Source organism: Pygoscelis adeliae, unplaced genomic scaffold, assembly GCF_000699105.1.
Source record: "Pygoscelis adeliae isolate BGI_AS28 unplaced genomic scaffold, ASM69910v1 Scaffold233, whole genome shotgun sequence".
Lineage (NCBI taxonomy): Eukaryota > Metazoa > Chordata > Aves > Sphenisciformes > Spheniscidae > Pygoscelis > Pygoscelis adeliae.
In genome coordinates, this window is record NW_008824421.1 from 571,102 (window position 1) to 595,263 (window position 24,162).

Consider the following 24,162-nt stretch of genomic DNA (forward strand, 5'->3'; position numbering starts at 1 on the left):
AAAAGGAGGCTGAGGGGAGACCTCATCGCTCTCTACAACTACCTGAAAGGAGGCTGTAGCGAGGTGGGTGTTGGTCTCTTCTCCCAAGTAACAAGCAATAGGACGAGAGGAAATGGCCTCAAGTTGCACCAGGGGAGGTTTAGATTGGGCGTGAGGAAAAATTTCTTTACTGAAAGAGTGGTTAAACATTGGAACAGGCTGCCCAGGGAAGTGGTTGAGTCACCATCCCTGGAGGTATTTAAAAGACGGGTAGATGAGGCGCTTAGGGACATGGTTTAGTGGGCATGGTGGTGTTGGGTCAACGGTTGGACTCGACGATCTTAGAGGTCTTTTCCAACCTTAATGATTCTATGATTCTACGATTTGATGTCCCTGAAGTTCTTGTCTGACAAGGAACGGTGTACAATCACTATTTTGTAAAGAGGTCGCTTTGTTTTGAGTCACTGTTGTTCAGGTGCCTGCTTCTTTTTAATTCAATGGTGAAAGCTCCCAAGTGCCTCAAGGACACAGATCAGGCATTTGTAATTTTTTCTTCACTTTTCCTAAACATTACCGGCATGATGCATTGCAAAAGTCTGCCAGTTGTTACCACAAATGGCTGAGACTGCAGAAACAGCAAAGAAACACTCACCACCCTTGCCTTGGCCTATGTAACCGATTTGTACATCCTCCGTGCTTCACTATCTGCAGACACCTGCAAACACACGGCCTCATTCATGCCCCTCCCCAGCACAAGCTCTTCTGCCCGTGCCCCAGATGCACATCCACCAGCACCCATCCTGCCAGGTCCACGCTTGCTTGCATGCTTGCCCGTTGCCTTTACTCCTCCAAGACTTCCTTCCACTTAAAATATAAATAACATGCCGTAAATATAAATGACAGAACCATATAAATGCTACTGTAAATGCACTCTGCGTCTATATGCCCACACTGTATCAGCACATACCCCATCCAACCCTAACCTGATACGCATCCTTGAACTCATTCTTCCACCCCATGCCTTGCCTCAACATGCCATGCAGCTTCAGAAAGAGCAAGGGAAAGCCCTAAGTTGTTTGAAGGAGACGGTCTGCCCGGCTGGAAATTCTGCTTCTCAGTTCTTTCTGTGCCAAGCCGTGCTTCAGTGGCCTCCATCTAGCCTGGGGCGAGAACCCTGGCCCTAGCAGCACTGCTGATTTTGCCCATTTTCCAGTCAATCTGGTAGGTAGGCAGATAGGTCAATACACAGCACGCAGTTGGAAACGGGGTGGTAGGTGTGTTTTCCAAGCATCATCACGCTTTGTAGCACACAGATGGTGAGTGTGCCGCAGGTGGGCTTCGCATTGAGCCCCGTCAAACAAAGACCCAGGTGGGTACAGGGCACCCCACTTGTGGGTGACTGTAAGAGTACAGAGATTTCTGCACAAATGAAACATACAGAGACATAAATATATATATATCATGTGTGTGCATGCGTGTACATACATACGTATAAGAAAATGTTCGGACAACACAAGAAGAGCTGATCGTGTGCGCCAGCTGCAAAGGGACTCGATAAGTCTCAGACTACACATATAACAACTCACTTTGCCGCTGCTGTGAGCTTGGTTCCCCTCTGTTATTTTTATAAGGCCACAGCATTAACCTAATTAATTCACTTTAATTGGAGAACAGTATTAGCCTAAACGGTCCCACTTAAATCACAGAGAAGCCGTGGCCAAGCTCTTCAAACAGCCGCCTGTCCCCATTCACCCTCCTGCAGATGGTTAACACAGCTGAGTTCAGCGTGCCTTGGCACAACAGTCCTCCCCTCTTTGTTTTCAGCTCTGAAGGGAAACACCTGCACGTCTCCAAGCGAGATCGGCTCAGAGCAGAGAAAGATCTCAGCTTAAAAGTTACGGGCTCCCCCACCGAGCCACAACCCAAACCTGGTGGGAGGACTCACTCTGGAGCCAGGAGCTCCAGCAAATCAGAGGTCCTGAGGGACCTATGCCCAGCTGACCACGCTTGCAAAGTGCTTTGCTCACAGCCGGCCGGTGCCCCTGCCCGCTCCAGCAGTGGAGGGAGTGTTTGCACAAGGCGTTTTGCAAGCCACAGAGGTGAACAGCCCCGCACTGATGTATGCCAGAGGCAGCAACAGGGCGCAGTTTGTTTTTAAACTACAGCAAGGAGCAGCCTTCAGAAGACCACAGCTCAGCTCTCGTTTCCCTGTTTCTGCTGATGGCTTCCTCAGTGGTCTTTGGCAAACCCTTCCCTCGTGCCGGGGTCTGGCATCCAAATGAGGCTGACGTCCTTAGCCTCCTTCGTCAGCTACACTGGCAACTACAACTGAGAAGTACACCGTAAGATCGTCGTGAATGCCACTAACCTGTTTTCTTTTAGTTTCAGAGTTGTTGCCGTATCAAGGCTTATCATCGTATTTTACCACAAAAACTGCCCTGTTTTGTTGTTAACTCGGAGGCCCAGCTTGCAGGGAGAGATGAGGGGTGGGCACAATCGAACTTAACCCAAACACATGCTGGGGGGGCTCAGACTACAGCCCTGGGGGCAGCAGAAGCAGCTCTACACCCCAGCTCATCCCGGCCGATTAGCTGATTGCACACTGCAAAGCTTCATGCCAGCTTTCCGCCGTTCCGCCTGCTGTACTCTGGCTTCAGCACGATAAGTGTCCGTACCTACAGCCTGGCTGATACAAGGTGAACACATCCCTCTCTATACATTTATAAACAAGCTTGACGTGGCAGAAGCCTACAGGCGATCAGGGTTTGTGGAGCCATAGCGGCCACTGTGTTTTTGAACAGCATGTAGGGCCCCAAAGGTGGGTGCGCTGAACAATCAGTCTGTTTTGGAAGAAACATCACAAAGGCAGGCAATTCTGTACAGGAGGTTTGAGAGCAAAGGGCTCGGGGGAGCCAGCAAGTCCACCTTACAACCCTTGGAAAACGAGCCAAGGCCAATTAACAATGAGCTGCAGCTGACAGAGAGGGGAAGGATTTCAAGATAAGAGAGATGGCAAGAAGCCTAGAGGAGATCGGAGCTTGGAGGGAAGAGCAGAAAAGGCCTCATGGGAATGGGTCCGAGTAGGACTGCTAAGGGAATTTAAGCTGGTATCTCTTGGGGGACCTTGGAGAAGAGGACCTAGGTAATAGCCTTGTGAGATGCTGGTTAAGATAGATACAGAGCTAGGAGTGTGGCAGAGAGACAGGAATTAGCTCAAGGAGATAGCAAGGGGTGGGGAATGCACGTTGCAAGTACCCGAGATGAGGTTTTTAAGAGCAAGATCCAGAGAAAGGGGCGAGCTGTTACGCTGTTGAGGAGAGGAGCATGAGTGCTCTGGGTGTGAGCAAAAGGGCTGCTGAGAAACTTGGGATAGAAGGTGTAAGACTTACTGAGGCTAAAATTATGAGCTGAAGACCAGCTGTGTGGTCATCCACCCTTCTGTTTTGGGGGATGGAGACCTGCAGCCAGGACATGTTCAACCCCCAAGCAATAGGCAGGTCACTCAAAAGCTAAAGCACCTTCTTGGTGGGGGGAGCCAGTGAGGGCCAGTATACCATACCAGGCCTAGCCTCAAAGGGAGCAGCTGCACAGGGAGCTCCTCTTATATGCTAAGAACCTGGCATTCATTTCAGAAAAGCTTTTGCTAGTTTGTTTTTAAAGCCATTCTCTTGCAGACGTGGCTTGGGATTTGGGAGTGCTGTGTTATACCTTGCTCTGCTCCATCCCCTCCTACACCGCTGCCCACAAACACCCACTGCCCACAAACACATGAGACCCACCAGAGGTGTGAATAGAACAGCTGTTATGCTTTATTTCATTGTTGTGTTTTTTTTTTTATTTTTCCTTCTGATTGAAAAAGAAAAGACAGAAAAGTTACAAAAGTACTAAAAGGCAACAATATTGGCAGGACATCCCCAGTGCTGTGTTATACCTTGCTCTGCTCCATCCCCTCCTACACCGCTGCCCACAAACACCCACTGCCCACAAACACATGAGACCCACCAGAGGTGTGAATAGAACAGCTGTTATGCTTTTATTTCTTTGTTGTGTTTTTTTTTTTATTTTTCCTTCTGTGAAAAAGAAAAGACAGAGAAAAGTTACAAAAGTACTAAAAGGCAACAATATTGGCAGGACATCCCCGTTCCCCACTCCCACCTGGCGGAAGGCAGCCTGTCGCACCCTCGGGCTGGCAGAAACATGTCTCTGGGGCCAAGCACCTCGGCAGCTCTTGCTGAGCAAAGCCTGGGGACGCAGGACCACACGGGAGCTGCCGCCCCAGCCATCTCCACAGGGAACATGCCTCTTCAGACGGGTACCAGGCTACGGCTGTCCCTTCTCCTGAGCACAGGGGTTTGGTCCGAAGTGGCGACGCTTCCTGTCCTGCACTGGTCAGCTTGATCTGGCAGCAGTTAAAAAGCTGAGGTGTGCCATCGACACAAGATAAGCAGGGTCTCTACAGGGGCAGGAGGAATCAGCAGAGGAATCAGCCTCTGTTGGAAGAAGGGAATTCTTGCAGGGAACCACGATGCTCTGCCAGAGGCACCTCGCCAGCAAACCCAAACGACCCCTTGGACTGGTACTGGTGCAGGGGGTGGCCCAGCTGGGACAGTCTGGAACCAAGCAGCAGGCAGAGCTGGGACAGCATCAGGACAGACATCCCCTCACCACCTTGCCCAGCTGCTCTGCCTGCCGGAGTGAGAGGAGGTTGGGGAGGGAGGAAGGCAGGAGTGGGGGATTCGGGTCCCCAGGCCTAGAGGGCCTTTGGGCTTTCCCCAACGGTCTGAATGAAGGGCCCAGAAAGCACCAGTGAATGCTGGTTCACTGTGTGGCCTCCTACTGGCAGCTGCACTGACCATTGGTCTCATCCAAAGAGTGGCATCAAAGACCTCCACACTGGAGCAGATTTAAAAACAAAAATTATTTTATATATATACTTACAGTTGCTCCTCTTGATCCAGACAAGAAGTAAACTACTCGCTCCCCCTTGCACCCAGCCAGATACAGGCTCAAGGTGGGGAACACCTAGACAAAGAGGTTATTCTCTCCACCAGGTGCAGCAAGGGGAAATGCCTTGTTCCTCTGCCTCACCAAGATAGGTGAGAGCTTGTCCCAGTAGCTCTTGCCTTGTAGCACAAAACACATACATGCCTCAAGGCCAGATCCCAGTCAAACTCCAGTGGTAGCAAGGCCTAGCATGGTCCTAACTGCCTTAGGACTGTCTATGGAAAAACATCCCCCAGCTTCACCCAAACTCCCCTCCTGTTTCTTCTACCAACAGGTGGCCACAAAACAGAGACCTTTCTCCCACTCCATGCTACACCTGGGAACACTTGTTCCACTGGTACAAGGCAGGTCTACAAGAATTTAATAGCCAGCATAACAGGGGACTAGAAAGCTGCCAGAGACCTTAGATTTGTTTGAGTTTGGTGATACCAGTTACTTTCAGCATCATGTGAGGGCAGCAGGGTATTGGGACAGTGCTGTGGAGAAGTGCTGCATATCCCAGAACATGGACAGCCTCAGCAGAGAGGAAACCCAAGAGCACACAGTCACCCCCCCAAGTTGTTCTCTCTGATGATGCTGAGAGGACTGAGTGTGGGCACTATGTTTCCTTGGATGGCTGAACACAGACCCTCTATTCTAGAATTTTATTCTAACCCCTGATCTACAACCCCTTTCAACCCCATTTTAGACGCTATTACTGAGTTGCCAGCAGACCAGCTGGAACATGCAGCTAGATTCGCCAGTTACTCCCCCTCCTAGGGTCTTCCATTCAAGAGAGCTTGAAGTGAATGCAATTGTAAGAGTCTCAGAGAGGGATCTTCTTGCTTTGCAGGCAGCCCTGTTTGTCTCCAACCCTGAGATCACTTCTGAGTGGGAGAAGGGTCAGGTCTATAGCAAAGCATTGTAGACCCAGGTACTCTTGGGAAACTGACTGGACTTGGTTTCACACCCTGATCACTCATCCCTGCTGCCATGTAGGCCGTACTAGCCCCTGAACCCCTCAGGGATATCTTCAACTACCATCATCCCTGTGTTTGACACTGCCTTGGTGGCTGCCCTTGCAGTTTGTGGACCTGCCTGGTTTGTTTTGCCCTGAAAGACAAAAATTTCTCCCTTTGCCACTATTCAGATATGGCGATGGTATGAAAACAGGCACTGCTGCAAAGCCATATGTTTCCTGCTGCCAGAGAGGCTGCATTGCAAAGATGTGTCATTGTTCCCTTCTCCCATCCATCCCCTTGGGCATTGCCACCTCCCCTTCTCCCTGCCAGGCAGGTGGTTGGTTGATAGTTCCTGAGGTTTTTGGAGAAACTCCTTCAGTAGGCACATGACGGTTCTTCCACTGGAGCTATCGGGCTCAGCGGCTTCAAGGTGCTGAGGGAACGGAAGGCAAAGGTGGATGGATCATACACAAAGTGGGGTGGTGGGCGGGCTCCATTGATGCTCTGCAGGGGAATAAAAAGAGGGACGAAGTCAGTGCTCATATAAGCTGCCAACAGTGAAGTTCTTGCCTGAAGTGCTTTGTCGCATCCCTGTTTGGTACAATTACACCTCCTTGAATGGGTGGTCGTGCATATGCTTGCAGCAAATGGCACCAACATAAGCAGTGAAGCGCTTTGCACATTCCCTTGCTCCTACTCCTCAAGAGAAAAGCATGTGCTCCACCCCCACCCCCCCACCAAGACTGAGGTTCCCGAGATCCACATGACCAGGACCCACGGCACCCATAGCCACTAAGTGAAACAGGACATCCACAATGCATTTACAGTCTGTCTGTGGTACTCAGTTGCCAACTGAGGTTAAACCACAACAGAGTCCCAGAGTCAGAACAGCATCGCTGCCAGAAGATGTAACACGGAAAAGCTAAATTCAGATTCACTTGGCCTCGAAGGAAGATCTACTACACTTTTAGAGCAGGGAGATAAACCAGGTCATCTCTGAAGACTCATTCTTCAGTCCTGTTTTTCAACAGCTCTCCAGTAAGGATTTACAAATCACCCTTTCTTAATCTATAAAGTCCCAGACACGCTGAAACTCTCCAGAGTTTTGGCTCCAGACTTCACAGTTCAATGAGGAATGGCTGGGAAATGCTCGGAGCAAAAGATCTCACCTGAAGCCCTTACAGCCTAGTTTGTACCACGGCCAAAGACCATTCTCTCTTTTGCTCCCAGTGCTCAGAGCACGGTCACAGCAGATCCAGAGTAAGGAGGCCAGAAATACCCATGCACTCCATGTGCTGTGTGACAAGACAGAAATGCTGTTCCCCACTAGGCTGTGCTGGGACCTGCAGATCCCAGAGGAATTACCGTGCCAAAGAAGTGATTCCACTCTGTTAAATAGGAAGTGTTTTCCATTTACCTCTCGGGAACTTTATTTTGTTTCTTTCCTTAAGCAAGCAGAAGCACTAATGAGGCAGCTGCTTCACAGACGCTCTTTGGCCAGGAGAGGAGGTCTCACTGCTCTACGGGCCAGCAGAGTATTTAATCATTCTCCTTCAGAGTTCATTCCCCAGGGACAAGGTGTGAGCTACCAAATGCCACATGCTGGAGAGTTTATAGCAGCTCAGAAACTCATGCAAATGTCCCCCACCCTCACCTCATTCCCATCACTGCTGGGAAGGGCTTTACCATTGTTTTCATGAAGGCTGGAAAAAGCCCAGTGAGAAGAGATCTGGCCTGGGCTCTGGTGTTATGTGCCTCCCTCCTGCCTCTTCTAGGCCCTTCCTAGTGAGACCCATGTCTTCCCTTGCTCAGTCTGCACCAAGTTCCTCAAAGAATTAGGCTTTTTAGGAACAATTACCAACTCTGCTGTCTCCTCTAAGCAGAGGTTCATTTTGGCACTTCAAAGTCAGGTCTATCAGACAGCTGCAACCGCATACCAGCACGGCAAGGTGATGTTTTGATGCCACCTGCCTCTATCCTGGCTGCGTTTTAACTTGTCATCACAGGACAAGCACATGCAACTTTTCCCAGAAAGCTGCTCAAATGGTCAGGCTTACCCAAACAGTCATACCAAATTAGGGAGAGCTACAGAAGTGTCCAAGCCAGGCCCCAGGTGCTGCAGTCACTGCAGCAGGATCTGGAAGTCTCTCCCTCCAGGAGCTTGGTCACAGCTCGGACCCATGGGGCAGCCTTAATGTCAGAAAGGGCCTCTTTAAAAGCCAGTGTGGGCAGCATATTCCTGCCTAGTTAGTACCTCCTCTGCAAATTAAGATGGGCACTTGCAAATGAAAAATGCCAACATGGTGCTTGGCATCAGCTGTACCTGGAGTATCAGCCAGCAAATCATGCCCTGCTACATCCCCCTGACACCTTGGCCAGCAGCATCAGAAACAAGAGAGGCAGATTTAAGGGCCTTTACTCAATAGCCACCTGCTGTGGGGTTATATATGGTGTGTGCTCTGGCAAGCCTCAGAGCTGGAGGGTAACATAGCAACCCCTATTCAAAGCTAAGGGGCAGAATAAATCAGCCCATTTGTCCTTCTCCAGAGCAGAGAAGGTCCCCTGCCAGTGCCAAGAGGGAACAGGAACAAAGAACCTGGCATTCCCCTCCATTTTGAAATGCCAGACAGGATTAGGGAGGGCAGCTGAATCAGTTCATTTCTGGCGGACGGCAGATGGAGAAGAGACTGGGGAAAGACGGGTCCAGAGGACAGAGGAAAGTCATCCACAAAACTCACCAGGCTTTGGGTGAGAAGGCATCCTGGGATTTCCCTCTGGGCTTTCTTCTGGGGCCAATGTGTCGGGCAGAGAGCCTTCCCAGGGCACAGCAAGAGAGACAGGCACAGAACAAGGGCTGAGGTGAAGGACAGGGACGTGAGAAGACACAGGAGGATGCAGAGATTCACAGGTGGTCAGGCAGCTTCAAGTAAGGCTCAAACTGCACCCAGTCCTGCCTCTTCATCATGACACCTCTCAAGCAGCCACAAGACGACAGTGGGCTTTCAACAGCGCAGCCACCACAACAGGAGGTGAGGGCAGGGTGGGAAGGGCCCTGTGTCCAACTGTAGGCAGTAACAGGAGAGGCACTAATGCAACTGCCCTCATTCACAGGAGCACCCTGACCAATCTGCAGTCACCTATAACCCTGAGCAGTACAGGTCTATCTTACACCTACTCCATGATTAACAGGGCAGGACCTCTGCTAGGGACCTTGCTGGCGGAACGGAAGAGCACCAGCACCAAAGCACTCTACTCTCTTCTTGCAGAAGAGCATGTTTTCTTTGGAGCTCGTATTCTGCTCTAGGGATGACCAGGCCTGATCTGGCTTAGTCCACGACACCATTTGGGATCACAGCATGTGGTGGTCTGGCTCTGATGAGTAACACACAGCAAAGCTCTGTAGATGTATTCCCAGAAAGAAGACGGATAGGGCCGGCTGCCAGAGAGGGGAACACGTTCCTCCCACCCCGTTGCTTGGGCCAGCTGCCTCCCTGTAGTCTGGGCAAGTGTCCTAGCCAGCCTGCCCTTCCCCTTGGGTGCCCAGCACCAACCTACGATGCCTGGGACATTGGTTTGACTAAGGAAGGCTGTTAGAGTTGCTGCTACTGCAGCAGGCCCCCGGAGAGCTTGCCGCAAACCTGCCTGACAGCCCCTGCTGAGCAACCCCAGGCCAGCTCCTGCAGAGGCTTCTCGGAGCACAAACACTTCACATTTGACATTAAAGGACGGTGTGTTCACTCTAATGGCATTTGGGCAGCTGGGTAGCTCACGCAAAATGAAGCCTAATATGGGCCCTGCGCTAATGGCAATCATTAACCAGGGCCCTCAATTTGTTAAGCAATGTATTTACACAGCTGGAGAACAGCCTGAGATACAAGCACTCAGCTGCCAGCAGGAGGGCACACATGCTCAGATACACACTCTGTCACACACACCCATGCTCACTTGCACAACGCTTACCTGCTCTCACACGCCTCAGGTTCTCCCCAGTACACATGCCCTTCCCTGGTTACTTGTCCACACCCCTCCATGCACACACAGAGACCTCCTCCTGTCTTGGAAATCACAAGGAGAGCTGTCCGCGCTCATACAAATCTTGTCCACTCACATCGTAACTCAAGCCAAGCAGGGCCTGAACTCCACCAGCATCCAGTGGACAGCCCAAGGGAGCACAGCTCATCACTTGCTTGTACAACTGCCTGGAGCAGGAGGTAGTTTCAGTACCTGCAGACACCATGCTGCCTCATTGCACGCCTCATTTGATTTAGATGAGCTCCTAAGGGAGTTAGCTTGTGTTAACACATGTTTCAAGCAACTATGTGCAGACCGCCTCAGTCACACACGCTTGTCAGCATGCACCCAGATACACACTTCTTCCCTCATATACACACGCCTACATATACACTCCTGCAAACCTGTACTGTGGTCACCAATTGCATTATCACCATTAAATACAGGTGGTAAATAAGCAACCAGGCTTGAAACATATCTGAAACACATTAACAAAGAAGCACACCTAAAGATGGTACAGATAGCAACTGGATGCAGGTGCCTCAAAGACGACCAGTGAGATTAAACACCACAGAAGAAATGCAGAATTGCAATCATATTAGCAGCCCTCAAAAAACAGAGAAATGGGCAACTGCTTCATAAATCCATCTGTAACATAATTGTACGTTTCAGCAAGAAAAAAGTGCATCGGAAGAAGATAAACAGGTAAAGGATAAATCTACTAATACAAACCCATATTCCCCCTAGAAACCCATCCCTTACCCCTGTGAAGTCTGGGAAAATATCTCAAATGCAGATTGTGAAATAATTTTGGACTCATGATTCCACAGAAGTGTGGTTCTCTTCTTCGGACAAAGCAAAGGCAAGCACAGCTCCAAGCATGCTTTCAGCTGTAGGAATGACAATCCCCACAGGAGAGGGGAAATGAAGTTACCTAACACAACAATGTCTTAGAAGGGAGTGGTGTGCTAGGGGTGATATGAAACTAAGCCCTGCTTAATACTCTTTGGTCCTCTTTCATAAGAGCTGTAGTATCCTGGCAGGATTAAAATTTGGATCAGCTTGTGCACTCTGCCAACCCGTCCCCTACTCAGGGCCAATCCAGCACAGGAGTCCCTTCTTTCCTACCCCAGCGGTTGGGAAACACTGCCGAGCTCTGTTGAAAGGATGCTGCCTTCCAGTGGTGGATGCCTCTCAGTGGTGGGTGAGTGATCCCTTTGCAGTCTGTAGACCCACTTGTTGAAAGTCCCTTGGGATGAAAGGCACCATGTAATTGCAAGTTGTAAAGGCACATCCGATTCCCACCACCACCCTGTGTAGAAAGGAATAAATCCCCAGAAGAGCCTTGGCAAAGACAGACGCCTGCCTGCGATGCTGCCTGTTCATGAGACAGCCGCCTTGCCCAGGAGTGGACAGAACCAGAGGTAGTGCTGATATTCAGGCTGGGCACAGAGACAGTAAAGGCTGGCTGACTCCACAGTGGAGCATTTACAGGTACACCACTTTTAATTCCACTTTGCCCTTGTTCTTCTCACCCTTGCCACGTGGTAAGAAAAGAAACTGGCGACATTTCAACTTCGATGTGTGAAACCATCAGCTGTGAGCAAGGGAAGGGGACCCCAAGGCCTGCTCCTAGCTACATCTGTAATTCTGGACACGGTCCTGACCAAGCTACTTCCCATCATCTGTGCCTCAGTTTCTCCTGTGTAAAATACATACACCACAGCCAGGCAGCCAGGATGAACTAATTAACATCTAGGTGTTGCGACCTTCTGATAAGAGGTGATTTCCTTTCAATTACAGTCTTGCTTCAGGCAGTTTTCAAGAAATACTCACTGACAAGCAGGACCAGCTCCTCCAGTGGAACAGCAATTCACATTTAACTGCTTCTTCATTAACTCCAATAGGGCCTCTGACAATTTAGTCTAGCCACAAACCTGAAGCAGCTCAAAGAACTTTTCAAAAGCAAACCCCTTCTCTCCTGAAAGTCTCTTCTCCATCCCCAGGTTCATATGCAGTTTAATATCAGGGGATAGCTAAAAGATACACCATGACAGAACTTCGTTTTAAGACTACTCTTCTCCCTTCTCCTCCAAGAAAAAAAGATCAACTCCAAACACTGTTCTAACAAGGAAGAACAAAACTTTGCAGTTAGCACTATTTTTCTGTTTTCTCCGTTACCCTTCCCAAAAAGGCTGAAAGGTCTGTCTTCCTCCACCAACATCAGGCTGCCTAACACCTACTTCCTTCTATGCAACCACATTGCAAAGACCAGTTCAATAGTTTACAAACACATCACTGTTCCTCTTAGAAAGGAAAAAAAAAATTTAAAAAAATCTATCAGACATTTGCAAATGCGTGTGCAGAGTTGTCAGATGGCAACTACCAGACTTAGAGAGGTGCCACCAGACAGACAACACTGAACTTTTTTGGAAGGTACTTCAAAGGGCCTAGCAGATGCTTTCTGGTCACTTGCCCAAAAGCAGAAATAGGCCAGTTTCAGATATGGGTCCTTGCAGACACCAGAAGCAGCCTTTCTTCTCCTCTCTCACATGTCTTTGAGAAAGCTGACTGCAAGCTTTGATATGCCTGCCTGACAATCTGAAGGAAGGAGGCTCCACAATGAATAGGGACAGATGGGTCATTCAGAGGGGCAGGATGTCAGTGCTCCCTGGCCAACTTGGGGAACTCACCGCTCCAGGGTCCCAGTGAAGATCATGCTCTGAAGGCCACACAAATCTCTTAGGAACAAGCGAAGAACCCACATCCCCCTACTAGTGAGCTGTGTCTTGTCCCCACTTTCTCTCCTTCTGATACAAAATGGCCTGTACTTCCCTGCACACACCTGCAGCAGTTCCTGCACACACCACAAGGTCTGCGTATGCCTGAGAAGGAGGAGGAGTGGGCACAAGAGGAGCTCCAAGCAAGCACAGACAGAGGCAAGGCATGATCTGGCCCTAAACCTCTCAACTACATCCGAGTAGAGTCCTTAGCAGTTTTGCTCTGTACGCAAGTGACGCTACCTTGTCCTCTCTTTCCTCCCCACCTTCCCCTTTCCAGCCCTCCCTGTGTGGCAGGAACATCCTCCCTCCCTCCAGAGGGACTGCAGCTGGCTGCCCTCACAGTCGTCCTCCCTTCAGGCCGGGAACTCCAGGTACCATGCTTCTCACAGAGCCGGCACGTGGTGCATACTGGGGCATGTGTAGCTTCCAGTTTGCATGAGGCCAGGGCAACCAATTCCCTCCGGCCAGGCAAGCTGGCACAGAGCAGCACACTGCTTTCAACTTAAAGGGAACCCAAATTAAAACTGCAAAGTGAGTATTAATTACCCTGGCATGAGCAGGCTGTGAACACATGCTGACACAGTGCACTTGCCTCTGGACAAACCGCCCCAGCCACGGAAGCGAAGCGCAGGAAGTGGGTGTATTATGGGAGAGGTGTGTGGGAAAAGAGGATTACAGCTCTGGGGACTGGAAGAGGGAATGGGTGCCAGGTTCCCACAGCCACACGAACAAAGGGGAGCAGTAAGCAACTGCAGTGGGCCTGGATGCAGTGGTAAAAGATATGCCTGACCTGCCATCTTAGACTTGAAGCTCTGCCAGAAAACAGTGGCAGAGACACTACGACCCTCTGCCATCCCCTACACCCCTCTCTCTCTGCTCCATTACTCAGGTGTGACCCAAAAGTCATCAAATCTGTCCCCCTCTCTGTGAAACATGCCTTGCCACTTCCCAGCCCCTTGAACCACAGTGCCACCAGCCACAGCCACCACCAACACACAGGGCTGTCCAAGGAGCAGCTGGTCACTGGGCTGCACCTCAGTCCTAACCTCCTTTGTACCCCTCCTCACCCCCCTATTCTTAAATCAGATCCACAACCCATATCAGACCACAAAGCAAGGACAGCACTGAAAACAGGATGTCAGCCTCCTGACTCACCAGCCACTCACTACTGTCATGGTGCTGTTTGGATTACAGAGCTCTTGGTTATTCCACAATGTCTATTCTACAAGCACTTAAATGATTTAGCGGGTGCAAGGGCATACACGGCAGGAATTTATGAAAAACAGGCAGCAATAAAAATTCTTTTCTTTAAGGAAGCAGAAGAGAGACATGACAGTCCCTCTTCTGGCTGCTGTGGACAGGCTGAAGACTGGTTAGCCTTTGCCATGAAATCCTGTAAAAGCAATGCTAAATAAAACAATGTCTGGAGCCAGATATTTGGGGTAGTTTTTAACAGACAGAGGCATTCACACCTTGGCTACACTGGATCCTTCCCCGCACTGAGGAAACTCTGAACAAAGTCTTTTGTTAAGAATTATTCAGACCAAGGGCTGGGGCTCTCCAGGGCCAGCTACCACTGCACAGAGACCTTCAGCAGGCAGCTCGGTGTCTGGATTGGGAGGAGCATGGGGGGAGCTGGTTTCCCCAATAAGTAAATGGATATTCATGCTCTCACTTAGCAGAGGACCTTCTCCATTTTGCTCAGCAGAGATGTGCCCATCAACAGGAGACATAGAGCCCGCCTAGGGAACTGGAGTGCTAAAGTCTCCGTGAGTGGCCTCTGCCCAACAAGTAACCCAAGGATGCAACTGACCAGGGAGATGTCTCTCTTGTTGCTTCTAAAGGGCAGGTTTGGGTTTAGGCACTCAGTCACATACTAAAGACAACCAGGAGGGTTTGACAAACTGTTAGCAAGTTGCAGTTTGGGATCTCTGCTGCCGAGATGTCAGAACTGTTTAGACTGCATGATATGGTATGAATAAAGACACAGCTCAAGGAATGTGATTTGAAGATCAAAGCCCAGACTCAGATCTCCTAACACTGTCTCTCTTCGGGCAAGTCACATTCTCTGCTGGTTTCTCAGTTTAACTCACTCTGAAATTGCAATCGTGGTATTTATCTGCCTCTGGGATGCTATCTTTAGCAATGCTTGCAAAGCAGCTTGGGAGCCTGTGATGCAAAGGGCAACATATATGTATACACACACAGAGTCTTCTGATTTTCTTAGAAATCTTTACTTCTTGCTGTACAGCCAGAACCAGAGGTTTGCACCAATACTGCTCTGTCACCTAGTATGCCTTGCATTTGTGAATAGCTCAGGCATGTGCCAGGAAGTCTCAGGCCAGCGTATCTCCTGCTCAGTTCCAAGCTGAAAAGGTCCCTTGTTTTAGAAGAAAACCCAGCATGTTTCTGCAATGGCCTTTTAGGATGCAGACACAAGAGATAAGAGACAGGGAAGTCATTCCAGGGATCTGGCCCCTGTCCAAGCAGAGGGCATTCTCAACATTGATAAGATCAAGGCAAGAGCACAAGAGATTTATGTTCCAATTTAAAATTCTTATTTTTACATAGCAGAAAACATCTCTCTGATCAACCAGGTTATCAGATTGGCCTTGAAATCCTTACTCCCTTTCTGCCTGCCTCAACAAGAGCTCTCGAGATACCCAGGGGCTTGCCAGTTGTGTCTTCTATGCACCTACTGCTGCTAAGATAAGCCCAGCTCCACCGATCCCATTCGGAGACTGCATGTAGGAGTTTGTGAAGGAAGAACAAGAATAGGACTAGATGACAGACTTGTAACCCTCATCCCAAGAGAGCCTGGAGAACTGAAGACTTGTGGTATTACAGAAAGACTCTGGAAGATGGGTCTCTGCATACAGAGCTGGCTACAGCTGACCAAGCCTGGTCCAGGGCGGAGGCAGTTACACCCTGCGAGCACATGCTCGTACAGTCATCCTCCTTCCAGCGCTAAGGAAGTGCCTCCAATGCAACACCCGACTGCACCATGCAAACATGCTCTGGATGCTAAAATACCCATGCACATGCGTGCACCCCTTTCATCCTCACCTAGCACCTTTCTTCCACTTACAGACATCACACTTGCTGACACTAAGGCACCAGTGACCGGGTCTGCACACACACATTGCCCACCTCACTGTGCAACACCCATGTAGGCCCACACCTACCCCTCACCTTGCACTGACACATGCTATGCTACATGTATCTTATGCACAAATCCACACTTCATACACATGCTGTCACCTCCAATTTATCTCTGCTCACCTGCTCACAGGGGCTGATTCTCCTGTTCCATTATCCTCTACCGGGGAGGAACAGAGGGGAGATTTTAATATTATTTTCTCTTCACTGTAGGCCCTGACCTTTCACAGCTGCTATTCTTGAAAACATTTCAAACAAACGTGCAGCAGCTCAGTCAGGAAGTTTATTAATCTCTCTGCCTTAATCTGTCTAGGTTCTTAGACTTGTCACATCACTGTCCCATCATCGCACTCAAGAACTGTGTGGAGCGAGTGGAAAGGCTGTAGCCTAACACCACTTGAGCTGGCCCGTGGGAAGCTGAAGTACAGGGAATGACGACAAGGTGGCACCTTAGTGTTAAAACAGCACACAGAAAAGCAAAACCCAGCCTAGGTCACCTGCTTGATAAAGACTCCCAAGGACCATGAACATTTCCAAGGGCTGAAAAACTGTGTTTCAGTGCAAGAGGGCAAAGACACTGCCCCTCCATCTCATCTTCCCATGGGAGACACTTCCAACAGAAGAGGGAGGAAGAGCATAGCTGGGATGATGCATCACCTTGCGTCCTGACATGCCAGCAAAGCCCTGAGATGTCAAGGCAACCAAACCATCAGTCAGGAGGAGGGTATTTTTAAAAGCATGCATTATCTCACAACCACATGAGACATTGTCCTCAGCAAGAACAGGATGAAAATGCTTCATTGATGTTACCAGCAGGTCACTGTCATCATCGTCCTTGCACAGGAGGGAATAAGCATAATCCTTTCTCCTTCAAGCTATTCAGCAGAAGGAGAAGGGGGGGGAGAATGCAGGGATCCTTGCTTCAAACCCCTGACATAAACCATTAGGTAGCCTGCCTGCTCCTCAGATCAGTTCTCTCACCGCATCTCCACCCAGTTGTATGCTGCCTGGATGTTGCTGCCCACCTCAGTTCAGAGACTGCATGCTCTTTACCTATGCTGAAACAGGAGCACTTGTGTATCAGGGCTCCTCAGGGCTACAACAACACAAGCAAACTGGTTCACATGGTGATGTTTTCTGTTCAGACACGCAGACAGTTGCCTGGTTCCTCCTGGAACAGCTCATCAACCCATTTGCTATAAGAGATCTGTCTTAATTTCTTCTACCCTCACCAGAATGGCAAAGTCCCAACACTGAACCTGTATCACCAGATCCTCAGCAACAGAGAACCAAGACTCTTACCTTGCCTCCTGCTATCATCCTTTGCAAAAGGTCACATTCAGTAGGGCCTCAGAATAGCCCTCCCAAGTGAGCTAAGGTCCCTGGTGTGCTCTGACTCAGTTACTGAGTGCTGGGCAAGACCCAGAAATCACAGAATGGTTGAGGTTGGCAGGCACCTCTAGAGATAGTCTAGTTCAAGCCCCCTCCTCAGAGGAGGGTCACCAAGAGCACGTTGCCCAAGACTGTGTCCTGGCATGCTTTGAATATCTCCATGGACAGAGACTCCACAGTTTCTCTGGGCAACCTGAATTTCCTGCATTTTAACTTGTGCCCGTTACCTCTTGTCCTGCTGCTGGGCAACACTGAGAAGGAACCCTGTGCCAAGCATGTCTTACTGGCTGGATTGAGGTTTCCTTTTATATGATGAGAGCACAGCATCATCCTTCAGAGGTATCGACCTCTCTCAGCTGCTTCTAGAGCTGCAGCACCTCGGCAAGGTATTCTGCCAGGGACCTGCTACCTCCTTTCTAAGCTGGGTACACAAAAGTGGGCACTCGCAATCATTTGAAAAAATGGAAACAAAAATGCTCCTTTACCTAACAGCTCTGCCACTACGACAGACCAACAAGAGACTGAAGTATCATATGCTATTGTCATGGAAACCACACGAGCGCCTCAGGTGGAGATGCACTGTCCCAGCTCAGCAAGGTTGGCCAGAGAAGTGTGGATTCTGTGCCATCTGTCAGAAGGGTGTGCTCTCAGTTTCTGCTGTTTATTTTAGTACGAGCTGACATGGGCTCAGTATGGAGCAGAGGGATAATTCTGCCTCTCAGATTCTCCAGGGGCACAAGAGTAAGCCACAATAATCAGCTCAAGGTGTCAGGGGAAACCACCCCACAGAGGTGTTGCTGAAAGCCCAGGGATTGGGGGACTGCCACACCAAGCAGCACTGGAAATAGCTGTAGTCCAGGGACACCCAGAAAAAACAGCAAAAGCACATGGGGCAGGGATAAAGGAAGGTGATAAACAAGTTGCACTAAAACATTGCGGCAGGATTAGACTATTACTAGGTCTGAAGGACAGGCACAGTCTGGGGACAGCTCACAGGGCATAGGAGGAGACAGCTCCACTGAAAACAATCCAGGCAGGAGCACAAGAGAATACATAACAGATCAGGATTAATGTTGCAATCAGAAGTATTAGGTCATTGTGAGGCTGCTGGAAGACAAGACTTAAGTGCCCTGGCAGAAGGCATATGAGGAGTTGGAGAAATACCATCCAGCTCTAGCCAGCCCTACCTGCTCCCCCCTCTCAAATAAAGCAGTGATGGGCAGCGGCTCCCAACGGCACACCCATAAACAGTAGCACTTCTGGGTACACAAAAGCTTCAGTCCCATTTCCTGCTGGGCACAGCGTAAACCCTGAAGGATCCTGGTCTGCCATTCATCCCTCTTACAAGGCATCATTGCTGGCTGTAATTACTCAGTGAAAGTAGTAGCTTTATCACAAAGAATATCTGTTTTCTTCGCCCTGACTTGGTTTTGCCTGTGTATCGCAAACATGCGAAGGATCATATGGGTCTCAGTGGACTGAGGCACTTGTTTTGGCTACAATGTGCAAGGTCACACACACATCTCCCACAGCACCATACAGCACTGACCGAAAGAAAGCCAAGGTACCCACAAAGGAGATGGGCTGGCTGAAGAGTCAGGGGATGGGGTACTAGAGACAGACTCAGAGGTGCAGGCAGCACAAACTACAAGCAGGAGAGTTGAGCAAACCTAGCCCTGCGAGGCGTGCGTGCAATCAAAAATGGGAGATGCTCAGACACTGCAGTGTCATCCCAGCTGCAAAGCCATCCAAGCACTCTAGCTCTCATCTGCCATCATCCAGTCCCACATCCCATACAGTTCTACAGACATCAGTGCACCATGCAGGTATAGTCCCTTTTCCGCAGCTATCTACCAGTACTTCTCACCCCTGCCGAACACCGCTTGTTACCTCAGATTAGCACTTCCCTTGGTCAAGGATCCAAATGACACCCTACAGGACAGCTATGCATAACTGTATGAGCTCATAGCAGAGGATGTAGACTTTCACTCCAAGGAAGCTTTGAACCGATAGTCTCCATAATGGAAAAGCCGATGTATTATTAGCCTCATCAGCACCTAACCTAAATTGCAACTATACTCTATACTCCAGACTAGCAACTTTTGTTACGCAGCTGATCAAGCCACAGGAAACCTGCAGAAATAATATTCTGGGCGTAGATGTTCAAAGAAAATCACCACATTTAGATATATGTGGAAAGATGAAGGAACTGCACCACAAAAGGGCAACTTACACGAATTTTAATAACTCTAGTCTTCGCTCCACAATTCTTCTTGAGCAGCATCTTCTGAAAGAGAAGTAGAATCCAGGGATTAGTAGCAGTAGCATGAGGGAACAGAGAGCGGGAAGTTGTAGGGAGTCTCTTTTCATCAACATTTAATTAGCAAACAAGATGGATAGATGGTTAAGTGAGATATGAAAGACTAAGAATTACCAGATGTGGTCATCAAGTAATCAACCTAATCTGAGACTGTCTCACTTAACCTGCACAGAGTCCTTTGGCAGTGGCCGATACCCTGGCTTTCAAAAGAAAGTACAAGAAATTCCACAGAGAAAGATAGAACAACTGTCTAAAATGAAGTTTCTTCCTAATCTCTGTCAATTAGTGGTTAGACTCTGTCCTGAAGCAGGTGAATTTATCTTCCTTTTATGAAGAAAAAAAATAGTCTATTTAATGTAAATGTGGATGTTCCCATTATTTAACAGTTATTTTCATTACGTTTATTTAGAATTAAAAAACAAGGTAAAAAGCACCTGCCCACAGCCCTAAATCCCTTCGCCATATACTGTAAGGGCCATTAAAGTTGTCATAATATATGAACCGCACAACTTAACAAACAGGATATACTTAGAACAGCAATTACTCTGTGTAACAACAGAAATAAACAGGTGAGTTGCAGCTCTATCCCAGTTCTGAGGCAGCACTTTGGAAGTTGGCAAGTGAATAAAAATCATTCTTTCCCCTCAAAAAAATTTCCAAAAAAAAGTGGAAAAACAAGGCTTCAAGAAAGAACAGGTTTTCCGTAAAAAAAATACTTCAACTACATTTTTCACAGTGAAAAACTTTGTGGTGGAGGCATGTCAGACAGAAACTTCTCCATCAGCTTTTGAAAAAAATCAGAGATTTTCCTAGCTCCTGACTGTTTTCTACCCTTCTCCAGTTGGAAAGCTGTGTGAAGTGTGGGAAAACACTCCCCCTGCCCCCTCCCCATGCTTTAACAAAGCAATTGAAGTGTTTTTCAGATTAAGTTCTTAACACAGAAGACCTGTGGAAAGACATCCCACCATCTTACTAATATGGATGGTAAATAGTGTGACCTTTCTATTTTCTCTTTCCTTTTGTTTGTAGTCTTCCTGCTTCTTCCAGTAGAAGACAAGATAAAACAACACAGTAAAGAGAGCCTTGGAAACTCAGAGCTTTAAAAAAAAAAAACCAAAATACACAAACAACACCCAAAAACCTCAGAAGAAAAAACCCAAACCTGGAGACAGTGCTCAGGTGAAAGTATATATTATTTTTCCAGTAGAAAGTACTGCTGGGGGGGGCGGGGGGAGAAGTCCCACTCCTCCACCACCTTCTGTCATTCTACAACCCGTGAGCATGTCTTTGCAGTGCCAATCCACACAGCTGCCCAAAACCTGGAGAGGGGGTTGGAGATCCACCCACCATTTCCACGTACACCAGCCTCTTGGATCTAAAATCCAGCCCTCAGCACACTCACAGCCCACTTACACGCCTGGAAAAGAGACTGACACAGCAGCAAGTCTTGAAACTTGTATGCGGATAGTTTGGGGCCTGAAGAAAGTACATTTCACTGCCCAAGCATGCATGGGGGAGAAGGGAGGTGCTGCAAGGATTTTGAGCTTTTTCTCTTAATCCTTTTGCAGGTGAATCCTAATGCTGCCTTTGTTATTCATCAAAGGGCTCAACAGTAGCCATGCCTGATGCCTCTGCCCCCAAGGTGTGACCTGGCAGCACAGGCTGCCATGTCAGTGCAGCACCAAGGTTTCTAACCTAAAAGGACCCAAGAGGTGGTCATCTCCTACCTCGTTTGTGCAAAGGGAACTGCTGAACTGAACTAACCCGAGCCTGTGCTGTCTGACTGAGCAAGTAATTCTTTGGGAATTCCTATAAAACAACGTGGGGCTCCATTCACAGCCAGGCTGCAAGGCAGTTATTTTAAGGATGGTATTTACTGTGAGGTTACTGCCTTTCTTAAGACCCCTCGCAACCACACAATGAAAAAGACTGAGGAGGAGGGAGGACTTGGTGGGGCTGAGAAACCCCAGGGGTGCAGGGAAGGCCAAAGTGAAGAGTTGTGAGGTCTTGCAAAGTTTTGGTCTCTCCGTAAGCTTTTCTTCTAGACTGCTGTGAAATTTTGGCTGGTGGGGATGAGGAAGGGTAAGCTAGATAGCTCAAGCCACAAGCCCACTGGTGGGATAAAATGTGCACGACAAAGTAGGATCAAGCAATGAAAGTGAGAATCAGGACGCTGGATTTTGAGCCCCATCCTTTAGGGGAAAAGCGCTGTCACAGCGGGACATACCCTGCCACATCCCAGTTGACCACAAGCTGCGTCACTTTAGGCGAGACTCTCAGCTTCTCTAGGCTGCTGCAAAGCTGAGCTTTATAGTGGTACTTGGCTGAATCCCCAAGGAAGCTGTGACACCAAATTCCACAGTGCCTCAGTAGCACCACAAGATCCTCTGCTGAAAGGGGAAAAGTATCTTTAAACACAACTCTGTCAGCCAGGGAGCAAGTACACCACCTTCCAGTACAATCCAGTGGGGTCCAATGCCTAGCAAGGTCCCATCCACAGGTTCCCCCCCGAGTCCATCGGGGGGCAACAAAAGACATTATTTCCCAACTACAAATTAGCAGAGGCAGCAAGACCTTAAATTTACTTATCCTGGCCTTCTATTAAAACGCATAGGGAGGAACAACAGAGACAGCAATTACCAGAAGACGACAAAGACTGACTGAAAAGTTTGAACTAGCCTGTGGGTGGGTGGATGGACAACCACCCAGACTTTACCAAGAGGAATTCAAGTGCTCAGCTGTATCCCAAGTCCTACGCTTCTGGCAGAAAACAGAGGTGCTCTTTTAGCGGTGCTGTTGTGGTGAGCTTTAATCATATGAGGATCTTACCACTACGTGCACTATTGCTACGGTTCAAAGAGGTTGCATTGTGCAGCAAGAGCAGGATGCCCTACATAACATTTTTTTTGTTAGGCAATAGTGATCTCTGGCGTGCCTCTTGATGGCATTAGTAGTAAAATGAAAATATGACATCCCCTCATCTGCAGGCTGTAAAACTGGAGCATAAACCTCAGCAGAGGAAGCTCTCTAGAACTGCTGGGTCTTCCTACTTCCACTTAGACTGGAAGTGGAGCAAGACCACTTGTGCTACACTCTTCCAGCTTCACTGCAAGGGTCCAGGATCACCATAAGAGACAAAACAGGGGGGGGGAGAGAGAGTGAGCAAGCCAGCCACATGATCCTGCAGCTGAGAATGAATAAATAGAAGGCCAGTTATCAAATGTTATTCTATTTAATCAAATTGCTTGCACCTCACTTGCAGCCACACACTCTCTGCACCCAGCACAGTAAAGCCATGCTTTACAAAAAGTAAGTCAAGCATCTTTGTATGGTTTTCCATCCCTCAGTTTTCCCTTTCCTTGGCAAACCTGAGCACAGACTTTTGGACAGGGAAGCTAAAACACAGTGCTGCCTAGCAACAGCCGGGGACTTTCCATGACAGCCTCTCCTCATCCTCCCTCTGGAGACCTCCACGTCACAAGCCAGCCGTGAGATGCAGCAACTCATTAACTCTTATTTACATAGATACAAGGCAGAGCTGAAATAACATTTATTTGGCTCCATGACTTGCAGTAGCCTAAAGCCGGGGGAATGGCCTGTAACAAAGGTGACACGTTCAGTTTAGTAACCCTGGGATTATTCCTAACTACTAGGCCAATCTGGCAGTGCAGTTTTATTTCCTCGAGTTATTTTTGGGGAGCTATGTCAAGGAAAAGAACAGAGAAGGTCATGGAGAACATTAGTAGCAGAGCTGGGAATAAACCATAGGGTTTGGTTTCTGAGACTCTTTCTTCCACCTGCAGAAAAGGAAATGGAAGAAAAAGAGGCAGCATCTGTGCTCAGCCTCCCTATTTCAATTAAAAAGTCCCTCCTGTTGGTCTCTGACAGAACTGCTGGCATCAGAGCTGAAACCTACCGCTTAGGAGCACTATTATTTGCATGAAGGAAAGTTTATTTTATGATCTGCTGTGGCTTCTACTTAAAAGGAGGAAATGACATGACTGCGGAAGTGTGGAAAGTCTTTTTGAGGGCACAAGAGTTATGCATCACTCTAAAAATAAGGCTGAATTGGAACATTTTAGGGTTAAACTCCCAGAAAACAGCAGAATCAGTTCAGCCTAAGAACCCTCCCACCAATCTCACCTCCTGTTATACAAATACTCTCCACTCATAACCCAGTGACTCTCCGTCCTGGATTCAAAAGAAAGTTGGAGGGACTGGAAATGATCACTTAGAGGGTTACGTATTTACTGAACAACATGCGGTAATGAACCCACCCCACCCCCCGAACTGGCACGTGTGGCTTTGCACATCACCGCCACATCAAAATACCACATTAAGAGCAGAGGTGAACCACCACCCCTGCTTCCCTCAGAGCACAGCCCTCTAGTCCAGCCTTGCTTCTGGAGACATCTCCGATTAAGGAGTAGCGCTCCAAGTCCTCTAACACTGACTTGAGCAGTTCTGAACTAGCCCAGATGGTAAATGCTGCACGCATATTTGCTTACGCACACAAGCTACTGTATCCAGAACTACTGTATACAAACTGCATCATGCAGATGATTGTAATATA

At 48.7% G+C, this 24,162-nt stretch overlaps 1 protein-coding gene across 4 annotated transcripts in view; it reads right to left on the minus strand.

Moving 5' to 3' along the window:
* Positions 1-4,084: 4,084 nt before the first annotated feature.
* The window catches only part of LOC103914289, a 59,284-nt gene continuing 39,206 nt past the window's right edge, over positions 4,085-24,162 (minus strand). Inside the window, exons 4-6 of one of the 4 annotated variants that reach the window (XR_663458.1) lie at positions 19,503-19,556; positions 4,918-6,428; positions 4,085-4,469 (exon numbers count right to left, since the gene is read on the minus strand). Coding sequence is in view for 3 of the 4 variants with exons in the window: in XM_009320901.1 (XP_009319176.1) it covers positions 6,300-6,428; positions 19,503-19,556 (183 nt within the window). In the remaining variant the exon portion in view is untranslated. Of the gene's footprint in view, positions 6,429-19,502; positions 19,557-24,162 lie in introns of all 4 variants that reach the window. The other 3 variants (XM_009320902.1, XM_009320901.1, XM_009320903.1) reach the window with 3 other exon arrangements.